Source organism: Dreissena polymorpha, chromosome 1 (assembly GCF_020536995.1).
Source record: "Dreissena polymorpha isolate Duluth1 chromosome 1, UMN_Dpol_1.0, whole genome shotgun sequence".
NCBI lineage: Eukaryota > Metazoa > Mollusca > Bivalvia > Myida > Dreissenidae > Dreissena > Dreissena polymorpha.
In genome coordinates, this window is record NC_068355.1 from 49,575,945 (window position 1) to 49,595,652 (window position 19,708).

At 36.9% G+C, this 19,708-nt stretch overlaps 3 protein-coding genes across 3 annotated transcripts in view; all 3 read right to left on the reverse strand.

The window, feature by feature from the left end:
* Positions 1-870: 870 nt before the first annotated feature.
* Positions 871-7,984, reverse strand: LOC127879584 (serine-aspartate repeat-containing protein I-like). The gene has a single exon (XM_052426535.1). The coding sequence runs from the start codon at positions 7,873-7,875 to the stop codon at positions 2,584-2,586; it is 5,292 nt and encodes a 1,763-aa protein (XP_052282495.1). The 5' UTR covers positions 7,876-7,984; the 3' UTR covers positions 871-2,583.
* A 1,319-nt stretch (positions 7,985-9,303) lies between these two features.
* On the reverse strand, positions 9,304-18,050 carry LOC127873331 (serine-aspartate repeat-containing protein F-like). The gene is made up of 3 exons (XM_052417208.1): positions 18,045-18,050; positions 10,280-14,176; positions 9,304-9,922 (listed from the first exon to the last, which is right to left on the reverse strand). Exons 1-3 carry the CDS (start codon positions 18,048-18,050, stop codon positions 9,896-9,898), a joined length of 3,930 nt encoding a protein of 1,309 aa, XP_052273168.1. The 3' UTR covers positions 9,304-9,895.
* Positions 17,429-19,708, reverse strand: part of LOC127879816 (endoplasmin-like) — a 39,004-nt gene continuing 36,724 nt past the window's right edge. The window contains exons 16-17 of the mRNA XM_052426872.1: positions 19,431-19,538; positions 17,429-18,505 (exon numbers count right to left, since the gene is read on the reverse strand). Of these exons, the coding sequence (XP_052282832.1) occupies positions 18,479-18,505; positions 19,431-19,538 (135 nt within the window). The 3' untranslated portion in view covers positions 17,429-18,478. The remainder of the gene's footprint in view (positions 18,506-19,430; positions 19,539-19,708) is intronic.

Sequence of the window (19,708 nt, forward strand, 5' to 3'; positions counted from 1 at the left end):
GTTGGTGGTGACCGCCACGGTCTGGGGGAGTTTTGTTCCGATAAATCGCTTTCTCAGCACAAGACCGAAAAAATAGCATATTTAACTTATACAATCAATAGCCAGATTGAACAGCAATCCTTCTAAATTTTCTCAACGTTCGTGAGTGGCCAGTTAGGAGTGCTAGGATACAATCGGGCCTTCACATATTGCTGCCGCGGACCCCTATTAACGTAGAAATACACACGTTCCATAAGTTGAATATGGTAAAAAATTTAAGAGATTAACATCTATGTATAATTTTCGCGCCGTTATAAGTGACGCGTCAAGCGAAAAAAGGTCTTATGTTGTATGCGCCCAGCCAGATAAGATTGCGCAACAGAAGTATTGAAATGCCGTTTCAAACGCAAAGACTTTCCATCATGACTGGATTTTCGTTTAGAAGATACTTTTTTTATAAGAAAATAATCCCTGAAAGCGGAACAGACTGCTATTCTGTGACGACACTTGACGCACATGCATTAAGCCCGGTTTTCCCAGGGAGCGGCTCAATTATAATTTGATATTTTGCTTTCAGCTACAACGGTGATCAAATTAAGTGCACTTAGAATATGTAAGTACGTCGGAAATAATTATGCTTAAAAGCTGAAAGGATTGTTTAAATATAGTTACTAAAACAGTAATTCAATACGCGTAATACAGATTATAGGTAGTTTAAATAGCACATAATGTATACTATATCGACTTTTAATTATTAATTTTGCCCAAGAAAGAGTACCGGTAGTACTATGCATACACGATACGTGTTATACCCTTAATTGTGCGTTGTACCTTGCATAATACTTATATAGTAAGAATGATACAAATGAGAATGTGTAAGTGAAACACTGGTATTTTTTCATTTTTTAATGTAATGAAAAAGGATCGTGGTTCTATCATAAACACAAACATACACAGAGATAAGCAAACATAAATCATGATTCAAAGTATGTATATGACAAGATCAAAGAGGACATGTGAAATAATCATCGGTTATCAAATATAGGAAAGAAAGCAAGCATGTATGCGTTTTACGCACATTATGTAACGTACAAGTAATGTTCAACATATTAGCAAAGATTCATATAGCATTATTAAAGTAATCTTAACTTACGCTGAACTTATAAGAAAAAACTACAACCTTTTATTGGTTTGGAAACAATATATCCTTTCGAACATTCACGTGAATAATATTCTGTATACCGGTACATATCAAGCTAGTTTGATGCGGTATTCGATTCATTCACACTATAGAATGAACTATTAGTTTTACAATACGAAAGTATAACTTCACTTATTTAGGGAATATCTCACGATATCAATAACTGTTTTGAGCATATAAACATTAAAAAAAACACAACAATGGATAAATACAGCAGACAAAAGATACACCTTTCACTATCAACACTTTACTGTTTGCATATCTATAATTCGCACGTTTGAAACATTTTGAAAATAGTTTTACATAATATATGTTTGAATACATGAACATGTCAATATTTAAAAATATAGTGGTACATTAAATATTCAACTGGTAAAACAGCAATTGAATATTTAACAAACAATAACGGCTTGTGCAATCTTTACTTTTCATACAACTTATTGTCTTGATTGGTATATATTACGAACTTAGCCAAAATAAAGTCGCCACTTAACATTCAAATATATTACAAAGAAAGGAAAAACTAAACAGCAAACATCGAAATAATACAAGAAACGGTAATATCAGCGTGTGTGACGTATAAACGAAAAAACATCAGCTTTACTAAATGTGAATAAAGTGAATGACTCCATACAAATTCCAATTACTCCAATCTTATAGGAAAATCGTGGGTTGTATTTGTTCTGCAATTTGGAAAAAAATCTACAAATAAGTTAAATTTAACAATAACATGGATAGTGCAATCTTCCAATTTATTAAAACAAATATATGTCTATCTTGAGGATGCTTGTATGAATGATGTTTTCTCATATTGAATACGGTTACGACATATACGGGTATATGCGATACTTAAATCCGCGATGGAAAACATAAACAACACAAAACAATCGAGCTCATATACCGGTGCATTATATCAGAGATCTTTTAACAAAAGCAAACGACTGTCTATATCGACTTCCATTGTTAAAGAACAAATGCCGTGGTTAATCAAGTGATTGAAATTGCGGGACCGCGAGAATCGACGGGGCTTCACGAGAACAACAAAATCTGCGTTTATTGAAAGATCTTTCATAAGTTGTATATATTATTAATAAATACTTTAATTGCATTGGTTGTGGTTACATCATTAATGGTGTACGGTGATTAAACCTTTGTTTATGATAACGTGATGTTGATTACCGGAAAACTAACAATGCGGGGAGTCAATTATCAAATTATCCAAACTCGCAAGGTAATGCATCAATATTTATGTTTTCCAAACACTAAAATTTAGCAACTAGTTTATTGAGCATCATAAATATAACCTTTAACCTTTCTAAATGCAATAAATGGACGAAGTTTAAAATGCATTGTTTCAACGCAATGCCTTCTTGACGAGAGATGACATCTTATCAACATTTCCTCTAATTTCCTGGTTTTCGTGTGCCAGAATTTTTCGTGACCCTCTTGGTGCCGCCTTCAGTCGAATCTTCACTATCTTTTTCTCCAAATATTGTAGACTTGACAAGATCCATTAAATCTATGTCTTCGTCACTGTGATCTTCATCTTTCTCGCTACTTTTCAATTGAACAGTCTTTTTAGATTTTGGAATATTTGATGTTTTTTTACTATTTTGACTTTTTGGAATGTTTTTAACGCCCTTTCTCTTAGTGTTTTCATCATCATCTGACAAAAACAAATTCTTAAAACTCTCAATAATTGTCCCCAATAGGCTCTTTGTTTTGCTATCATCTTCCGAATCGAAATCGTCTTCCTCTTGCGCAGGAACATACGTCGAGGTGTCTTCTGTGTCAGGGATTCCATTATTATCATCATCAGTATCGATGTGGTCTGGTATTCCGTCCCCGTCCCTGTCTGGAAGCTTGTCAGGAATGCCGTCACCATCAGCGTCGAGATCAAGATAATCAGGAATACCATCTCCATCTGAATCTTCTTTGTTATCCGAAATTCCATCTCCATCGTCATCGTCATCTAACTCATCGGGTATACCATCATTGTCGTCATCATCGTCCAGATTATCTGGAATTCCATCGCCGTCTGTATCAATTTCAAGAACATCTGAAATTCCATCACCGTCATCATCGGTGTCTTCATCATCCGGTATACCGTCGTTATCATCATCACCATCAAGATGATCCGGAATGCCATCGCCATCTGAGTCGTTTTCGAGATCGTCTGGAACACCGTCACCGTCATCATCGTTATCTTCAGCATTAGAAATACCATCACCATCACTATCATCGTCCTGATCATTTGGAATACCGTCTCCATCAATATCGTCGTCTAGATAATCTGAGATACCATCTCCGTCCGTATCTTTGTCGAGATTATCTGGAATTCCATCACCATCATCGTCGTTATCTTGAGCATTTGGAATACCATCACCATCAATATCACCGTCTTGATCATTTGGAATACCGTCTCCATCAACATCGTCGTCTTGATAATCAGGGACACCGTCGCCGTCCGTATCATGCTCCAAATTGTCTGGTATGCCATCACCGTCATCATCGATGTCTTGATCATTTGAAATACCATCACCATCTACATCATCATCTTGATCGTTTGGAATACCGTCTCCATCGATATCGTCATCCAGATAATCGGGCTTTCCGTCGCCGTCCGTATCTTTTTCAAGATAATCTGGAATTCCATCACCATCATCATCGTTGTCCTGAGCATTAGGGATACCATCGCCATCAATATCGATATCTCTATCGTTTGGAATGCCATCTCCGTCAATATCGTCGTCTAGATAATCCGGGATACTATCTCCGTCCGTATCTTTTTCTTGATTATCTGGAATTCCATCACCGTCATCATCGTTGTCTTGATCATTACGAATACCGTCGCCATCGATATCATCGTCCTGATTATTTGGAATACCGTCTCCATCAATATCATCGTCTAAATCATCAGGGATACCGTCGCCGTCCGTATCTTGCTCCATATTGTCTTGTATGCCATCACCGTCATCATCGTTGTCTTGATCATTAGAAATACCATCGCCATCTATATCATCATCTTCACTGTTTGGATTACCGTCTCCATCTATGTCGTCATCGAGATAATCCGGGATACCATCACCATCCGTATCTTTCTCCAACGTGTCAGAAATCCCATCTCCATCATCATCGTCGTCCTGATCGTTAGGAATGCCATCACCGTCTATATCGTCATCGAGATAATCAGGGCTTCCATCTCCATCTGTATCTTTCTCAAGATTGTCTGGTATGCCATCGCCATCATCGTCGTTATCTAAGTCATTTGAAATACCATCACCATCAATATCATCATCTTGATCGTTTGGAGTACCGTCTCCATCGATATCGTCATCAAGATAATCTGGAATGCCATCACCGTCCGTATCCGTTTCGAGATTGTCTGGAATTCCGTCTCCATCGTCATCATTGTCTTTATTATTTTCAATACCATCACCATCAATATCATCATCAATATGGTCATGTATACCATCACCATCTGTGTCCTTTTCAAGATGGTCGGGAATTCCGTCCCCATCATCATCGTCGTCTTTTATGTTCGGTATTCCATCCCCGTCAACGTCATTGTCTTTATCGTTTGGTATACCATCACCATCGATGTCATCATCCAAGTAATTTGGTATCCCGTCTCCATCTGTGTCTTTTTCTTTCCAGTCCGGGAAACCATCTCCATCATCATCGTCATCTTTGCTATTGGGTATACCATCGCCATCAATGTCATCATCTCGATCGTTTGGAGTACCGTCTCCGTCGATATCGTCATCACGATCATCTGGAATGCCATCACCGTCCGTGTCCGTTTCAAGATTGTCTGGAATTCCGTCCCCATCGTCGTCATTGTCTTTATTATTTTCAATTCCATCACCATCAATATCATCATCAATATGGTCATGTATACCATCACCATCTGTGTCCTTTTCAAGATGGTCGGGAATTCCATCCCCATCATCATCGTCGTCTTTTATGTTCGGTATTCCATCCCCGTCAATGTCATTGTCTTTATCGTTTGGTATACCATCACCATCGATGTCATCATCTAAGTAATTTGGTATACCATCTCCATCTGTGTCTTTTTCTTTCCAGTCCGGAACACCATCTCCATCATCATCGTCATCTCTGCTATTTGGTATGCCATCACCATCAATGTCATCATCTTGACCATTTGGAGTACCGTCTCCGTCGATATCGTCATCAAGATAGTCTGGAATGCCATCACCGTCTGTGTCCGTTTCGAGATTGTCTGGAATTCCGTCTCCATCGCCATCATTGTCTTTATTATTTGGAATTCCATCACCATCAATATCATCATCGATATGGTCATGTATACCATCACCATCTGTGTCCTTTTCAAGATGGTCGGGAATTCCATCCCCATCATCATCATCGTCTTTGATGTTAGGTATTCCATCCCCGTCAATGTCATTGTCTTTATTGTTTGGTATACCATCACCATCAATGTCATCATCCAAGTAATTTGGTATCCCATCTCCATCTGTGTCTTTTTCTTTCCAGTCCGGAACACCATCTCCATCATCATCGTCATCTCTGCTATTTGGTATGCCATCACCATCAATGTCATCATCCTGATCGTTTGGAGTACCGTCTCCGTCGATATCGTCATCAAGATAGTCTGGAACGCCATCACCGTCTGTGTCCGTTTCGAGATTGTCTGGAATTCCGTCTCCATCGCCATCATTGTCTTTATTATTTGGAATTCCATCACCATCAATATCATCATCAATATGGTCATGTATACCATCACCATCTGTGTCCTTTTCAAGATGGTCGGGAATTCCATCCCCATCATCATCATCGTCTTTGATGTTAGGTATTCCATCCCCGTCAATGTCATTGTCTTTATTGTTTGGTATACCATCACCATCAATGTCATCATCCAAGTAATTTGGTATCCCATCTCCATCTGTGTCTTTTTCTTTCCAGTCCGGAACACCATCTCCATCATCATCGTCATCTCTGCTATTTGGTATACCATCACCATCAATGTCATTATCCTGATCGTTTGGAGTACCGTCTCCGTCGATATCGTCATCAAGATGGTCTGGAATGCCATCACCGTCTGTGTCCGTTTCGAGATTGTCTGGAATTCCGTCTCCATCGTCGTCATTGTCTTTATTATTTTCAATTCCATCACCATCAATATCATCATCAATATGGTCATGTATACCATCACCATCTGTGTCCTTTTCAAGATGGTCGGGAATTCCATCACCATCATCATCGTCGTCTTTTATGTTCGGTATTCCATCCCCGTCAATGTCATTGTCTTTATCGTTTGGTATACCATCACCATCGATGTCATCATCCAAGTAATTTGGTATACCATCTCCATCTGTGTCTTTTTTTTTCCAGTCCGGAACACCATCTCCATCATCATCGTCATCTCTGCTATTTGGTATACCATCACCATCAATGTCATCATCTTGATCGTTTGGAGTACCGTCTCCGTCGATATCGTCATCAAGATAGTCTGGAATGCCATCACCGTCTGTGTCCGTTTCGAGATTGTCTGGAATTCCGTCTCCATCATCATCATTGTCTTTATTATTTGGAATTCCATCACCATCAATATCATCATCAATATGGTCATGTATACCATCACCATCTGTGTCCTTTTCAAGATGGTCGGGAATTCCATCCCCATCATCATCGTCGTCTTTTATATTCGGTATTCCATCCCCGTCAATGTCATTGTCTTTATTGTTCGGTATACCATCACCATCGATGTCATCATCTAAGTAATTTGGTATCCCATCTCCATCTGTGTCTTTTTCTTTCCAGTCCGGGACACCATCTCCATCATCATCGTCATCTTTGCTATTTGGTATACCATCACCATCAATATCATCGTCTTTATCGTTGGGAATTCCATCACCATCAATGTCTTTGTCCAAATAATCCGGAATGCCATCTCCATCAGTGTCTTTCCGTTGATTTATGTTTCTTTCGTTCTCATTTAAAATACCATCCCCATCAATATCATCGTCATCTTCATTCGGAATTCCATCTCCATCAACATCATCATCTAAATAATCAGATATTCCATCACCGTCTGTGTCTCTCTGTTGACTGTCAGGTATACCATCCCCATCGTCATCATCATCAAGTTCATCTGGAACACCATCATTATCATCGTCATCATCTAAATAATCTGGTACCCCATCATTATCAGAGTCAATTTCCTTATAATCCGGAATTCCATCATTGTCATCGTCGTCATCATTAATATCTGGAATTCCATCTCCATCTGAATCCTCCATCTCATCACGTACGCCATCATTATCATCATCGTCATCTTCTTCGTTTAAAATACCATCTCCATCTATATCATCGTCAAGATAATCGGGAATACCATCGCCGTCAGTATCCTGTTCGTATGTATCAGGAATTCCATCTCCATCATCGTCATCGTCTTGCTCATTTGGAATACCATCACCGTCGATGTCAGAATCTTTCTCGTTAGGAATTCCGTCTCCATCAATATCATCGTCAACATAATCGGGAATACCATCGCCATCTGTGTCGATTTCTTTCCAGTCTGGAGTTCCATCACCATCAGTGTCTTTGTTAACGCTATGATGTGTTTTGGTTCCATCGCCCATCGTTTTACAGTCGTCTCCATCGCAATGGCCTTCGTCATCGTCGATAGTATTATCGGACCCAGTTCCCCACATTCCAAAGAGCTTCCGTTGACAGAAGGTACACGTTTCCTAAAGATTTTAACAAAACGAAAGGGTAACTATCTTTAAATGTTGAAAATAATAGTGTGGTTAGTAAACATGAATTAATAGCATTCTATTTTTCAAGATGCATTTCAAATGTGTGTAATCCAGCGCATGCAAAACTACGAACATTTAATTTACCTACTTAAAACTTGTTTACCACACTAATTGTGTCATGAAACATGCATACTAAAACGTATATATGTTAACAAGTAGGTGTTAGACATGCTGTGAAAGTTAGCATCATAATGATCCAAATGCTTTGGTTACTGGTGTTATCCAAGTTTATGAAAGCGTCCTAGTTTGTGATATGTGTATTATTTTTGTATAATCGATATACATGTACACTCAATCACATCATTAATGCAACACTTTTATACTTTCAGGAAACGGCTCCAGATATCAACTTAAAATTTCGTCTGTTGCTGTTTGATAAGATTGTCTATATATTCTATAAAATAATTCGTCCGTAACGCTGTTATACTTCATGTCTTAGCCTGATAAAAAAAGTAGTTGTGAAATAAGACTATTGTTGATCGTTGAAACAGTCACGTATTTGAACAGCAGCTCGTATCGCAAGTGCGAGATATGTATTGAACGCGAATCACATCGTACATAGAGCGGTTGTTCTTCGTTCATATGTGTCTTGTTCTGAGAAAACTGGGTCGGCACAGGCTAATCAGGGACGACACTTTCCGCCTAATTTGGATTTTTGCTAAGAAGATACTTCATTTAAACGAAAAATGTCATAAAAGTGGAAAGTGTCGTCCCTGATTAGCCTGTGCGGACTGCACAGGCTAATCTGGGACGACACTTTCCGCATATGCATTATGCCCAGATTTCTCTAATCTGAACAGACTATTATTTTCAGATGTTTGTGTCGAGTTGCAAATGGGTGTTGTAGCCTACATGAACACAACGGGTCCGTATTCGGACATTGATGATAATACCGCTTGCATTCACCCAGATATGATGGGTTATCGATGGAGGAAGAGATTGTCATCCGAGCAATAAGTTGATATGCATGAAAATCATCTACCATAATGAAATACTTAATTCAAGTTTTAATGTGATTAACTGTTTTGTGATTTTCAGCAAATATTTTATTTAGATTTGAAGTACCGGTAGTGTTATTTTGTGACTTGTAATTTTAGAGTGATTTAAAATAAAATGTTGTTGCTCGTCTAATGAATGTTCATGCACTAATGGCATTATTCGAAATGAATTATATGAAATATTTTGAAATGATTTATAGTTCACATTCCACATTGTAAAAAACTTCTTTTTTAAATAAAGAATCAATTGTCTAGAAGTTCGATTGCGTGAACATTGTAAATACTTTTGTTAAGTTCCTTGCATATTTAATAACAAAGCCACACACAATGTTATTGTATTTATTTTTTGGCACACTGTTTAATAAAGTATCGGTAGTAGCAAAAGGTAATGCAGACCGATATCGAAGCATCAATATACAATGTCCCCCATTGAGGGGTCGGCTAGTGCCCAGACAAAATGGAATGAGACCAGTGTCATTTTGGTGTCCAACCCCCTTCGTACAGTAAATATTTTGGTAATAATGACCTAATTTGAAGGTATTACGCCTCGGGGTCAGTAATAACGATCTCCAAAATTCGACCATTCTATTACGCATGCCTGTCAAATAACGTCCATGCTACAGTATCATATAAGTCCACCACTACAACATACCCCTATCCATGGACAAAATGATCATTGATTTATGCCGTACTAATTAAACTATGTGATCATTTAAATTAGATGTAATGATATTTGTTGTATGAAATAAAATAAAAGAAAACCTATGGTTAAGTAATAATAATAATAATAATAATAATAATAATAATAATAATTTCTTTGTCTTTCTTCTGCTTCAACATCATCTTGATTGCAAAGCATATGATTTCAGGTCTACAGCTTCGCCAATTTTTACGACTGTCGGAACGCAAATAATGGCCTACAACTCATCCTTTTGAGGTAGAATCTGGATAAATAAACAATGAAAAAGGTGTGCAACATGGTATGAAATCTACACAATCAGATACATAAGGTTGAAGTACTCAAATGCTGGTTATTAATTAAAAATATTATGTTATTGTGAAACATAAAAGTGAAATGAAACTATATCTACGTAATCGATTCAGTGCTCACTGGTATAAAATGTAATAATGTAACCAATATAAAATAAATATTCGAGTTCAATATGTGCAAGATTATGCAAACGCGTTGATTGTTTTTTAATAATAATAAAATAGAAAAAAATGCGTATTTAACTTTAAACTGCCATCGTTGTAATAAAAGTTGTAATAAAATCGGATTTCACGACGGTTATCAACAATACCTTATATTTCGAAATCCATTTTAAAATATAGTCTGCGATGCCATCATCATCAACATCAGTATCAATGTCATCAATTATTCCATCTCCATCAGTGTCAATTTCTTCCTCGTCTGAGATTCCATCATTGTCGTCGTCTGGATCGAATTTATCAGGAATACCGTCATTATCATCATCATCGTCTAAAACATCGGGAATTTTGTCTCCGTCAGTATCCTTTTCCATAAAATCTGGGACCGAGTTTCCATCTTTATCTGTGTCTAAATCGTCTAAAATGCCATCATCATCTTGATCGGATTCATCGATGTCAAGAATACCATCATTGTCATCATCATCGTCTTGATTGTCGGGGATACCGTCATTATCATCGTCGTCATCAATATCGTCAGGCACACCGTCCTTGTCTGTATCATGTTCAAAACTGTCAAAAATACCGTCATTATCATTATCTTGATCTAAATCATCAATGACACCATCATTGTCTACATCCAACTCGTCTTTATCAAATATTCCGTCATTATCGCTATCCTGGTTTTCTGGAATTCCATCACCATTTACATCCAATTCATTTATGTCCATTAATCCATCGTTATCGTCATCGTTGTCTTTATAATCCGGAATCCCGTCATTATCATCATCATTGTCCTCGTTATCTGGTACACCGTCGCCATCTGCATCTAACTCATTTATGTCACTTATGCCATCATTATCGTCATCGTTGTCTTTATCATCCGGAATCCCGTCATTATCATCATCGTTGTCCAGGTTATCTGGAACTCCGTCACCATCTGCATCTAACTCATTTATGTCACTTATGCCATCATTATCATCATCGTTGTCTTTATCATCCGGAATGCCGTCAATATCATCATCATTGTCTCGGTTATCTGGTATTCCGTCACCATCTGCATCTAATTCATTAATGTCGCTTATGCCATCATTATCGTCATCGTTGTCTTTATCATCCGGGATCCCGTCATTATCATCATCATTGTCCTCGTTATCTGGTACTCCGTCACCATCTCCATCTAATTCATTTATGTCACTTCTGCCATAATTATCGTCATCGTTGTCTTCATAATCCGGGATCCCGTCATTATCATCATCATTGTCCTGGTTATCTGGTACTCCGTCACCATCTTCATCTAATTCATTTATGTCAATTATTCCATCATTATCGTCATTGTTGTCTTTATCATCCGGGATCCCGTCATTATCATCATCATTGTCCTGGTTATCTGGTACTCCGTCACCATCTTCATCTAATTCATTTATGTCACTTATGCCGTCGTTATCGTCATCGTTGTCTTTATCATCTGGGATCCCGTCATTATCATCATCATTGTCCTGGTTATCTGTTACTCCGTCACCATCTTCATCTAATTCATTTATGTCACTTATGCCGTCGTTGTCGTCATCGTTGTCTTTAAAATCTGGGATTCCGTCATTATCATCATCATTGTCCTGATTATCTGGTACTCCGTCACCATCATCATCTAATTCATTTATGTCACTTATGCCGTCGTTATCGTCATCGTTGTCTTTATCATCCGGGATCCCGTCATTATCATAATCATTGTCTCGGTTATCTGGTACTCCGTCACCATCTCCATCTAATTCATTCATGTCACTTATGCCGTCGTTATCGTCATCGTTGCCTTTATCATCAGGGATCCCGTCATTATCATCATCATTGTCCTGGTTATCTGGTACTCCGTCACCATCTTCATCTGATTCATTTATGTCACTTATGCCGTCGTTGTCGTCATCGTTGTCTTTATCATCTGGGATCCCGTCATTATCATCATCATTGTCCTGGTTATCTTGTATTCCGTCACCATCTTCATCTAATTCATTTATGTCACTTATGCCATCATTATCGTCATCGTTGTCTTTATCATCCGAAATCCCGTCATTATCATCATCATTGTCCTGGCTATCTGGTATTCCGTCATCATCCGCATCTAATTCATTTATGTCACTTATGCCATCATTATCGTCATCGTTGTCTTTATCATCCGGAATCCCGTCATTATCATCATCATTGTCCTCGTTATCTGGTACTCCGTCACCATCTTCATCTAATTCATTTATGTCACTTATGCCATCATTATCGTCATCGTTGTCTTTATAATCCGGAATCCCGTCATTATCATCATCATTGTCCTGGTCATCTGGTACTCCGTCACCATCTTCATCTAATTCATTTTTGTCACTTATGCCACCATTATCGTTATCGTTGCCTTTATCATCCGGAATGCCGTCATTATCATCATCATTGTCTCGGTTATCTGGTATTCCGTCACCATCTGCATCTAATTCATTTATGTCACTGATGCCATCATTATCGTCATCGTTGTCTTTATCATTCTGGATCCCGTCATTATCATCATCATTGACCTGGTTATCTGGTACTCCGTTACCCTCCGCATCTAATTCATTTATGTCACTTATGCCATCATTATCGTCATCGTTGTCTTTATCATCCGGGATACCGTCATTATCATCATCATTGTCTCGGTTATCTGGTATTCCGTCACCATCTGCATCTAATTCATTTTTGTCACTGATGCCATCATTATCGTCATCGTTGTCTTTATCATTCGGGATCCCGTCATTATCATCATCATTGTCCTGGTTATCTGGTACTCCGTTACCCTCCGCATCTAATTCACTTATGTCACTTATGCCATCATTATCGTCATCGTTGTCTTTATCATCCGGGATCCCGTCATTATCATCATCATTGTCCTCGTTATCTGGTATTCCGTCACCATCTTCATCTAATTCATTTATGTCACTTATGCCATCATTATCGTCATCGTTGTCTTTATAATCCGGGATTCCGTCATTATCATCATCATCGTCCTGGTTATCTGGTACTCCGTCACCATCTTCATCTAATTCATTTATGTCACTTATGCCATCATTATCGTCATCGTTGTCTTTATCATCCGGGATCCCGTCATTATCATCATCATTGTCTTGGTTATCTGGTACTCCGTCACCATCCGCATCTAATTCATTTTTGTCACTTATGCCATCATTATCGTCATCGTTGTCTTTATCATCCGGAAACCCGTCATTATCATCATCATTGTCCTCGTTATTTGGTACTCCGTCACCATCTTCATCTAATTCATTTATGTCACTTATGCCGTCGTTGTCGTCATCGTTGTCTTTATAATCCGGGATCCCGTCATTATCATCATCATTGTCCTGGTTATCTGGTACTCCGTCACCATCTTCATCTAATTCATTTATGTCACTTATTCCATCATTATCGTCATCGTTGTCTTTATCATCTGGGATTCCGTCATTATCATCATCATTGTCCTGGTTATCTGGTACTCCGTTACCATCTAAATCTAATTCATTTACGTCAATTATGCCGTCGTTATCGTCATCGTTGTCTTTATCATCTGGGATCCCGTCATTATCATCATCATTGTCCTGGTTATCTGTTACTCCGTCACCATCTTCATCTAATTCATTTATGTCACTTATGCCGTCGTTGTCGTCATCGTTGTCTTTATCATCTGGGATTCCGTCATTATCATCATCATTGTCCTGGTTATCTGGTACTCCGTCACCATCTTCATCTAATTCATTTATGTCACTTATGCCGTCGTTATCGTCATCGTTGTCTTTATCATCCGGGATCCCGTCATTATCATCGTCATTGTCTTTGTTATCTGGTATTCCGTCACCATCTTCATCTAATTCATTTATGTCACTTATGCCGTCGTTATCGTCATCGTTGTCTTTATCATCTGGGATTCCGTCATTATCATCGTCATTGTCTTGGTTATCTGGTATTCCGTCACCATCTGAATCCTCTGGCGTATCTTCATCAGCGTCCAACCAAAGAAGTTTTCTCCCACACGAATGACAGTGACTCTGTTAAAAATATATTTTTCTGTTACATATATTTGGATTATTAATATCGCATATGAGAATGTTATTTTCAGGGTGAACACATTTTGTTTTGTAGCTAGGTAAAGGTAAAGGGCAAATGCCAGGCCATTAGCCATAGGTTTCAAAGATCTATTGATGTGCAATGTCACAAAGGCTCATTCCTTGTAAAATAATAACGGGATAATCAACGGTTCGTGAACAGTAAATTCAGGTGAAAGCAGCAGTTTTCCCATGGAAATAAGAATTGACAATCGTTAGACAATTAGAGATTATATGATCCGTGTATGGGAACTTACCATAAAGATACTAGGACCCGTCTTGGATCGCTGTAACGTAATGGAATCATCATATCTTTTCTACCTCATGGAAAACCGTCTAGTACATATTGCTATAGGTGTGAGGAAAGAACATCTAACTTAGTTTCAGTGTGTGTTCAACCATATATGCTTCTAGAAAGTTTAATTTAAGTTTGTAGTGTTTTTTTTTATTGTAGAGTAAGCCTCGAGATGAAATACCAGCCAGTTTGAGAATGTCAGACACCTTTCATAATGAACATCTTTACTCCAAGGAAGTCATTCGGTACCCCTGGATTTAAATAGCGCTGTGTTAACAACCGGTCACGTCGGAAGGTACTCTGGTGACACAACCTCCCGGTACTTAGCAGAACGTCCTAATCCCTAGGTCACGGAAGGTATAGTGTACTCGCAATTTTAATGTCAGCCAGTGTGCTGGCGAAAACTGTTGTACATGGAACTCCATGTATGCATGAACAACAAGTGTATGCATGAACAACAATATGTCAGGAATTTAATTTACGAGTTAAATAACGTTCCTCGTTTAAATGTTCTCACATTTATTTGTTGCTTTATGATATTACTGGGCTTCATTAAATCGATTACGATATGAAACTTTTGAACATCGTGTCCTGGCACATAGTAATGGCGCCTTAATATGATTTATACTTGTAATATTAAAACTATGCGAGTTGAGCGGCAGCCGTTATTTTATTTTAGATTTTACAAAAAAGCGGTGCTTCTTCTACACGATTCGAAGGCGGTAAACATCACAGACCCAAAGATACACGACACAATTAACAAGCTAACAACAAGTCCGTATCATTAAAAATATTTGGTCTATAACTCGTACCCTCATCCTGATTGAATTTCATTCATTCATTACTTCTTCATTTTTTAATTGTTCCTAAAACGCCCCTTTGATTCGCTAGATTTACTTATAAGAAAGGGAAAGCTCTGACGGGATATTATGTGCTGAAATATTGTTCTGGCTTTATATCTTATTTACTTGATACGGTTATGATAAAAGTGTTCGGTTTCCTTTTTGTTTCAGGTAATTTCGCCATTAAGAATGTCCTTTTAATTTTGATTAACAAGTTACAGAGGCATTCACACATATGTTATTCAAACTTATTTTGAACATAATATAATGACTTAAAGTCAAAAACGTGTACATCTTTGGCAATATGCCAATCAATAGCTGATAAAGTTTGCTGTCTTTTTTTATGTCATAGGTTACCTACATGCCATTATTTTCTAGTCAAAGTCTGAAAATTTCATTAAAACAGTAGAGGTGTTTGGCGATGCCAGGGCTTAAATCAATCATTAATTTGACTCAGTTTTGCACCATAGATACAAGTTCATTCAATGTCATACGGACAATAACGTAGTGACGTCACAGTGTACTTAAAGCATCAGACGTTGGTATTCCCATTCAATATGCGTAATTCACATCACGAGATGCCTAACCTGTCAATCAATCGTCGAAAAAAACGCCAAATTTGCTGAAGGATGAAAACTATTTTCAAATTGGTTTCCATTTTAATGCCGCTCATCTAATCAAAATGACGTATGGGCCCAGTAATGCCGTAGAAAAAAGTTACCATGCTGTTTCTGAGCTAGAGAATAATACAGACTGACGCAGTTAAATAACATGCGTTGATTGTCGATTTTTTACAACAGGATGCTAACAGATACAAACGGAGGACTTAATGACAACCGTTGCATAACTCTATACACTCAATATTCCAATACAATGAGAAGAACTAAATAAGATTTGCAACATAACATGCTGACAGTAGGCCCGAGCACCTTCAAAGCAATCATTGGACTTAAAGACATTCATTACAACACACTTTGTTTGCCTATAGAATACCAAGTTCAAACATTTAGTTCAACAAAATCAGAAGACTGGCATTTGTTGTAACACAACCACATTGCAGAAGGCCCATGAACACTTTGTGTAACACAGGGACCCCACAGTTATAACACAAACTTGTTGGCAGAATGCTCCTAAACGTATCCGAAGAGTTGCAATTTAGAACACAGTTTTGACAGAATGCACAAGAACTTCAACAGAAAATCATAATGACCTTTTCTGACTTTCATTAAAACACAATCTGTAGGCAACACAACATATTGGCAACCAAGGAAGGATTAATGCAATGCAATCACGATACTTACTGACATATGTAGCAATACATGTTGCCAAATATCCATGAGCATGGGGAAAATGCAAACAGAGGGCTTTAAGACAATCTTTGCAACTAACTGTCAGCAGGTCCGAAAACAATTGGACATTGCAATACAATCAAGGGGACTAAGTGACAATTATGGTACCACAACGCGTGGTCCTCCATTAACAAGCTAGTTATGCATATAAACTACCTGCACACAAAATTTCATTGAAGCACCTCCATACAAACTCAATCATGGATACATTTTTTTCTATTTTTAGTAACAGTGACTTTGATATAATTGGCCACAAATACAATCCAAATTAAGGTCCTCATGCAAGCTTGCAATATTTTAATAGCACAATTGTACATCAAATATTTACTTATAGGTCAATGCAAACTAGTCATATTAAGCATTTTCCGCAACTAGCCGAAATAGATTCACAAGCTAGTTCTCAATACAATTTTGCTATATCCAAAGTTTCATCAAGATAATGATTATTTCAAACTTACGTTATTGACCAAAAACCACCCGTTTGATGCTGCCTGTCTGTCTGCAATACGCCAAACTTATAACAAAGGTTTTCAACTTCACTTAAAAAGTGTTTACAGGCGACTGGAAGAGATGTTACACTTCAAATTACTCTTAAAAGAGAGCAGTGCACCCAAAATATAACATTTGGAAAGAAAACGGTTCACTTAGTTTTCCATAATAACATGTAATTACAAAAATATCACCCTTGTTATAAAAATATAACAAAATAGATTTTGGAAAATATTTATTTATTTCATAGATATATACAAAACATTCTTTGTAAACAAAATGACAAAATGTCCTTTTATTCACTATATTTAAATACCAGTACTCAAAATATTTCATAACTCAACATACAGGCATCAAATCTCTGGGAACACAGGGCAATGAAACCATGTTCACAATGGAAACGTACACTTTAACTCACACTTCATTTCAAATGATGAAATTATAATAACACAATTGTACATAAAATATTTACTGTTTAGGTAAGTTTATTGCAATAACCCATGTATCAAAACATGATTGCATTTTTGTCAATTTATGACAATGTCTATATTAATAAACTTTTGCAAATCACAGAAGCTAACCCAGCATAAAACAGGAACATTTCCAGCAAGTAGATTTATTCCATCCATAATTCACAAATACTGTACTTGTCTTTGTCATTCCAATGAAATAATCTCCACTAATTATGCAAGTCATCGGGTAAATTAATGAGTAATAATTAGCACTAAGACGTTTTATGGAATGGTTGCCAATATCAAGTAAATGTAAAAAAAGATGCAAGTATAACCTCTTTATCACAAACCCCACAATTTATAAAGCTCTGAAAACTTTGATACCGCCATTTTTTTAACAACATTCATGACAAAATAAAATACATTTGTGCAAATAATACTTACAGAAATAAAAATTAAAAAGTGTATTAAATTGAAATGGGTCCCAATAACTAGCACTGATTTCACTCTTTAACAATTTTACAAAATGGTCCACTAATAGATATCACAAAACCTAAGTACATGTATTCTCCATCTTAGAAAATTATTTGAAAGCAACAAATGTGTACAACCATGTAATGTTACCTTTTAAATAAGTAAATTTTGGTTCCCAAAAGCAGTTGCTACAAAAGTTAGCAATTTTGAATAAGTCATTGATTTTGATATGAGAAACAAAGTTTTGATAATGTAACAATGATAATGCCAGTCAGACACATGGGAGATGCATGATTGAAGTCTATCAAACGCAATACTTGAGATGCTTCTAGGAAGTACAAATGTTACAACTCGTCATGTGTATCTTCAGTCTGAAATGATACATAAGGGAGACAACTGTAAGTTACTTGCACAACTTACATAACATTGCTCTCCCTTTGTACCATTGCTTGCCTGTGTTGTTTGCTTTAGTGTGTTTTATTTGGCATGTGATATAATTGATATTGCAGATGGTTTTCTCCTGCTACACATGTGTTTAATGGAACAAAATGGTGGAATGACAAAATATGGAGTAACAGGGTACAATGGTGTATGGAATAACCCAAAACGTTCATGCAAATTCCAAATTGGAATTTCTATTCACACTTGAGTAACCAAGGTGTTCTTTTTTTAATCTTAAAAAAAAGAGATTGACCAATTTCACAAACAGCGATTCCAACCAGATATTTTTTTAACATAGATCATTATATTAAGTAAAAGTGATGCAACAATAAAGAAAGGAGGCACAATATTGTTAGATTTAATGTTTTCATAGAAATCATATCTTGGAATTTATAAGAAAGTCATAAAAAGAATTTATTAGAAAGTCATAAAAAATGTAGGTCCATAATTTATGCATTTCTCATTTACTAGGCCGAATCAAAGGCCCTGGTTACTTCATGTGAGCATAACTAAAACACACACACAGGCAAAGCTTTGGTACAAAAGGAACTTCATGTAAAAAGTGTTAATAACTTTGCAAGGCATTCAATAAATGTCACAAAATATGGTCACTACCACACAGTAACGATTTAACATTTAAGAAATAATCCACTACAGTGAAAATAAATAAATTTTGCAATATATATGACTGATTATTACAAATATTTCTGTTCAAAGGTTTGCATTTACAATAATTTATTTATATTCATTTACAGCGATAAGTTTCTTTTTAATCAAATAAGCACGAATTCAAAAGGCGTATGCATTATTGATTTTCTGGCCACAAAACAAGAATACTTTTCAAACAGTATTTACCTTTTCTTCAGTGTCATCGGACTTTTCTTCAGCATCAGCATCAACTTCTTTCTTATCGTCATCATCAGCAGTAGATTCATCATCCTCAAAGACCGGCTCTTCTTCCACCTAAAAGCAACACCAATTGTGCAATATATCTTAACATCATAAAACCTGATTTGTCTGTGCACCAAAAACTAATTATTTGTTGTAAAACTAAACAATGATTTGAACGTTTCTTAAGCAGGAGGTACATTACGAGGGCATATATAATACTAAAGACTGTTATCCATTTTTTA

What these genes read in the sequence shown, in the direction of transcription:
- LOC127879584 (XM_052426535.1), bottom strand. Translation starts at nt 7,875, where the DNA reads ATGTGGGGAACTGGGTCCGATAATACTATCGACGATGACGAAGGCCAT.
- LOC127873331 (XM_052417208.1), bottom strand. An exon ending in AATGGATTTCGAAATATAAG is followed by an intron (nt 9,923 to 10,279) that starts GTATTGTTGATA and finishes TTATTTATCCAG; the next exon opens with ATTCTACCTCAAAAGGATGA.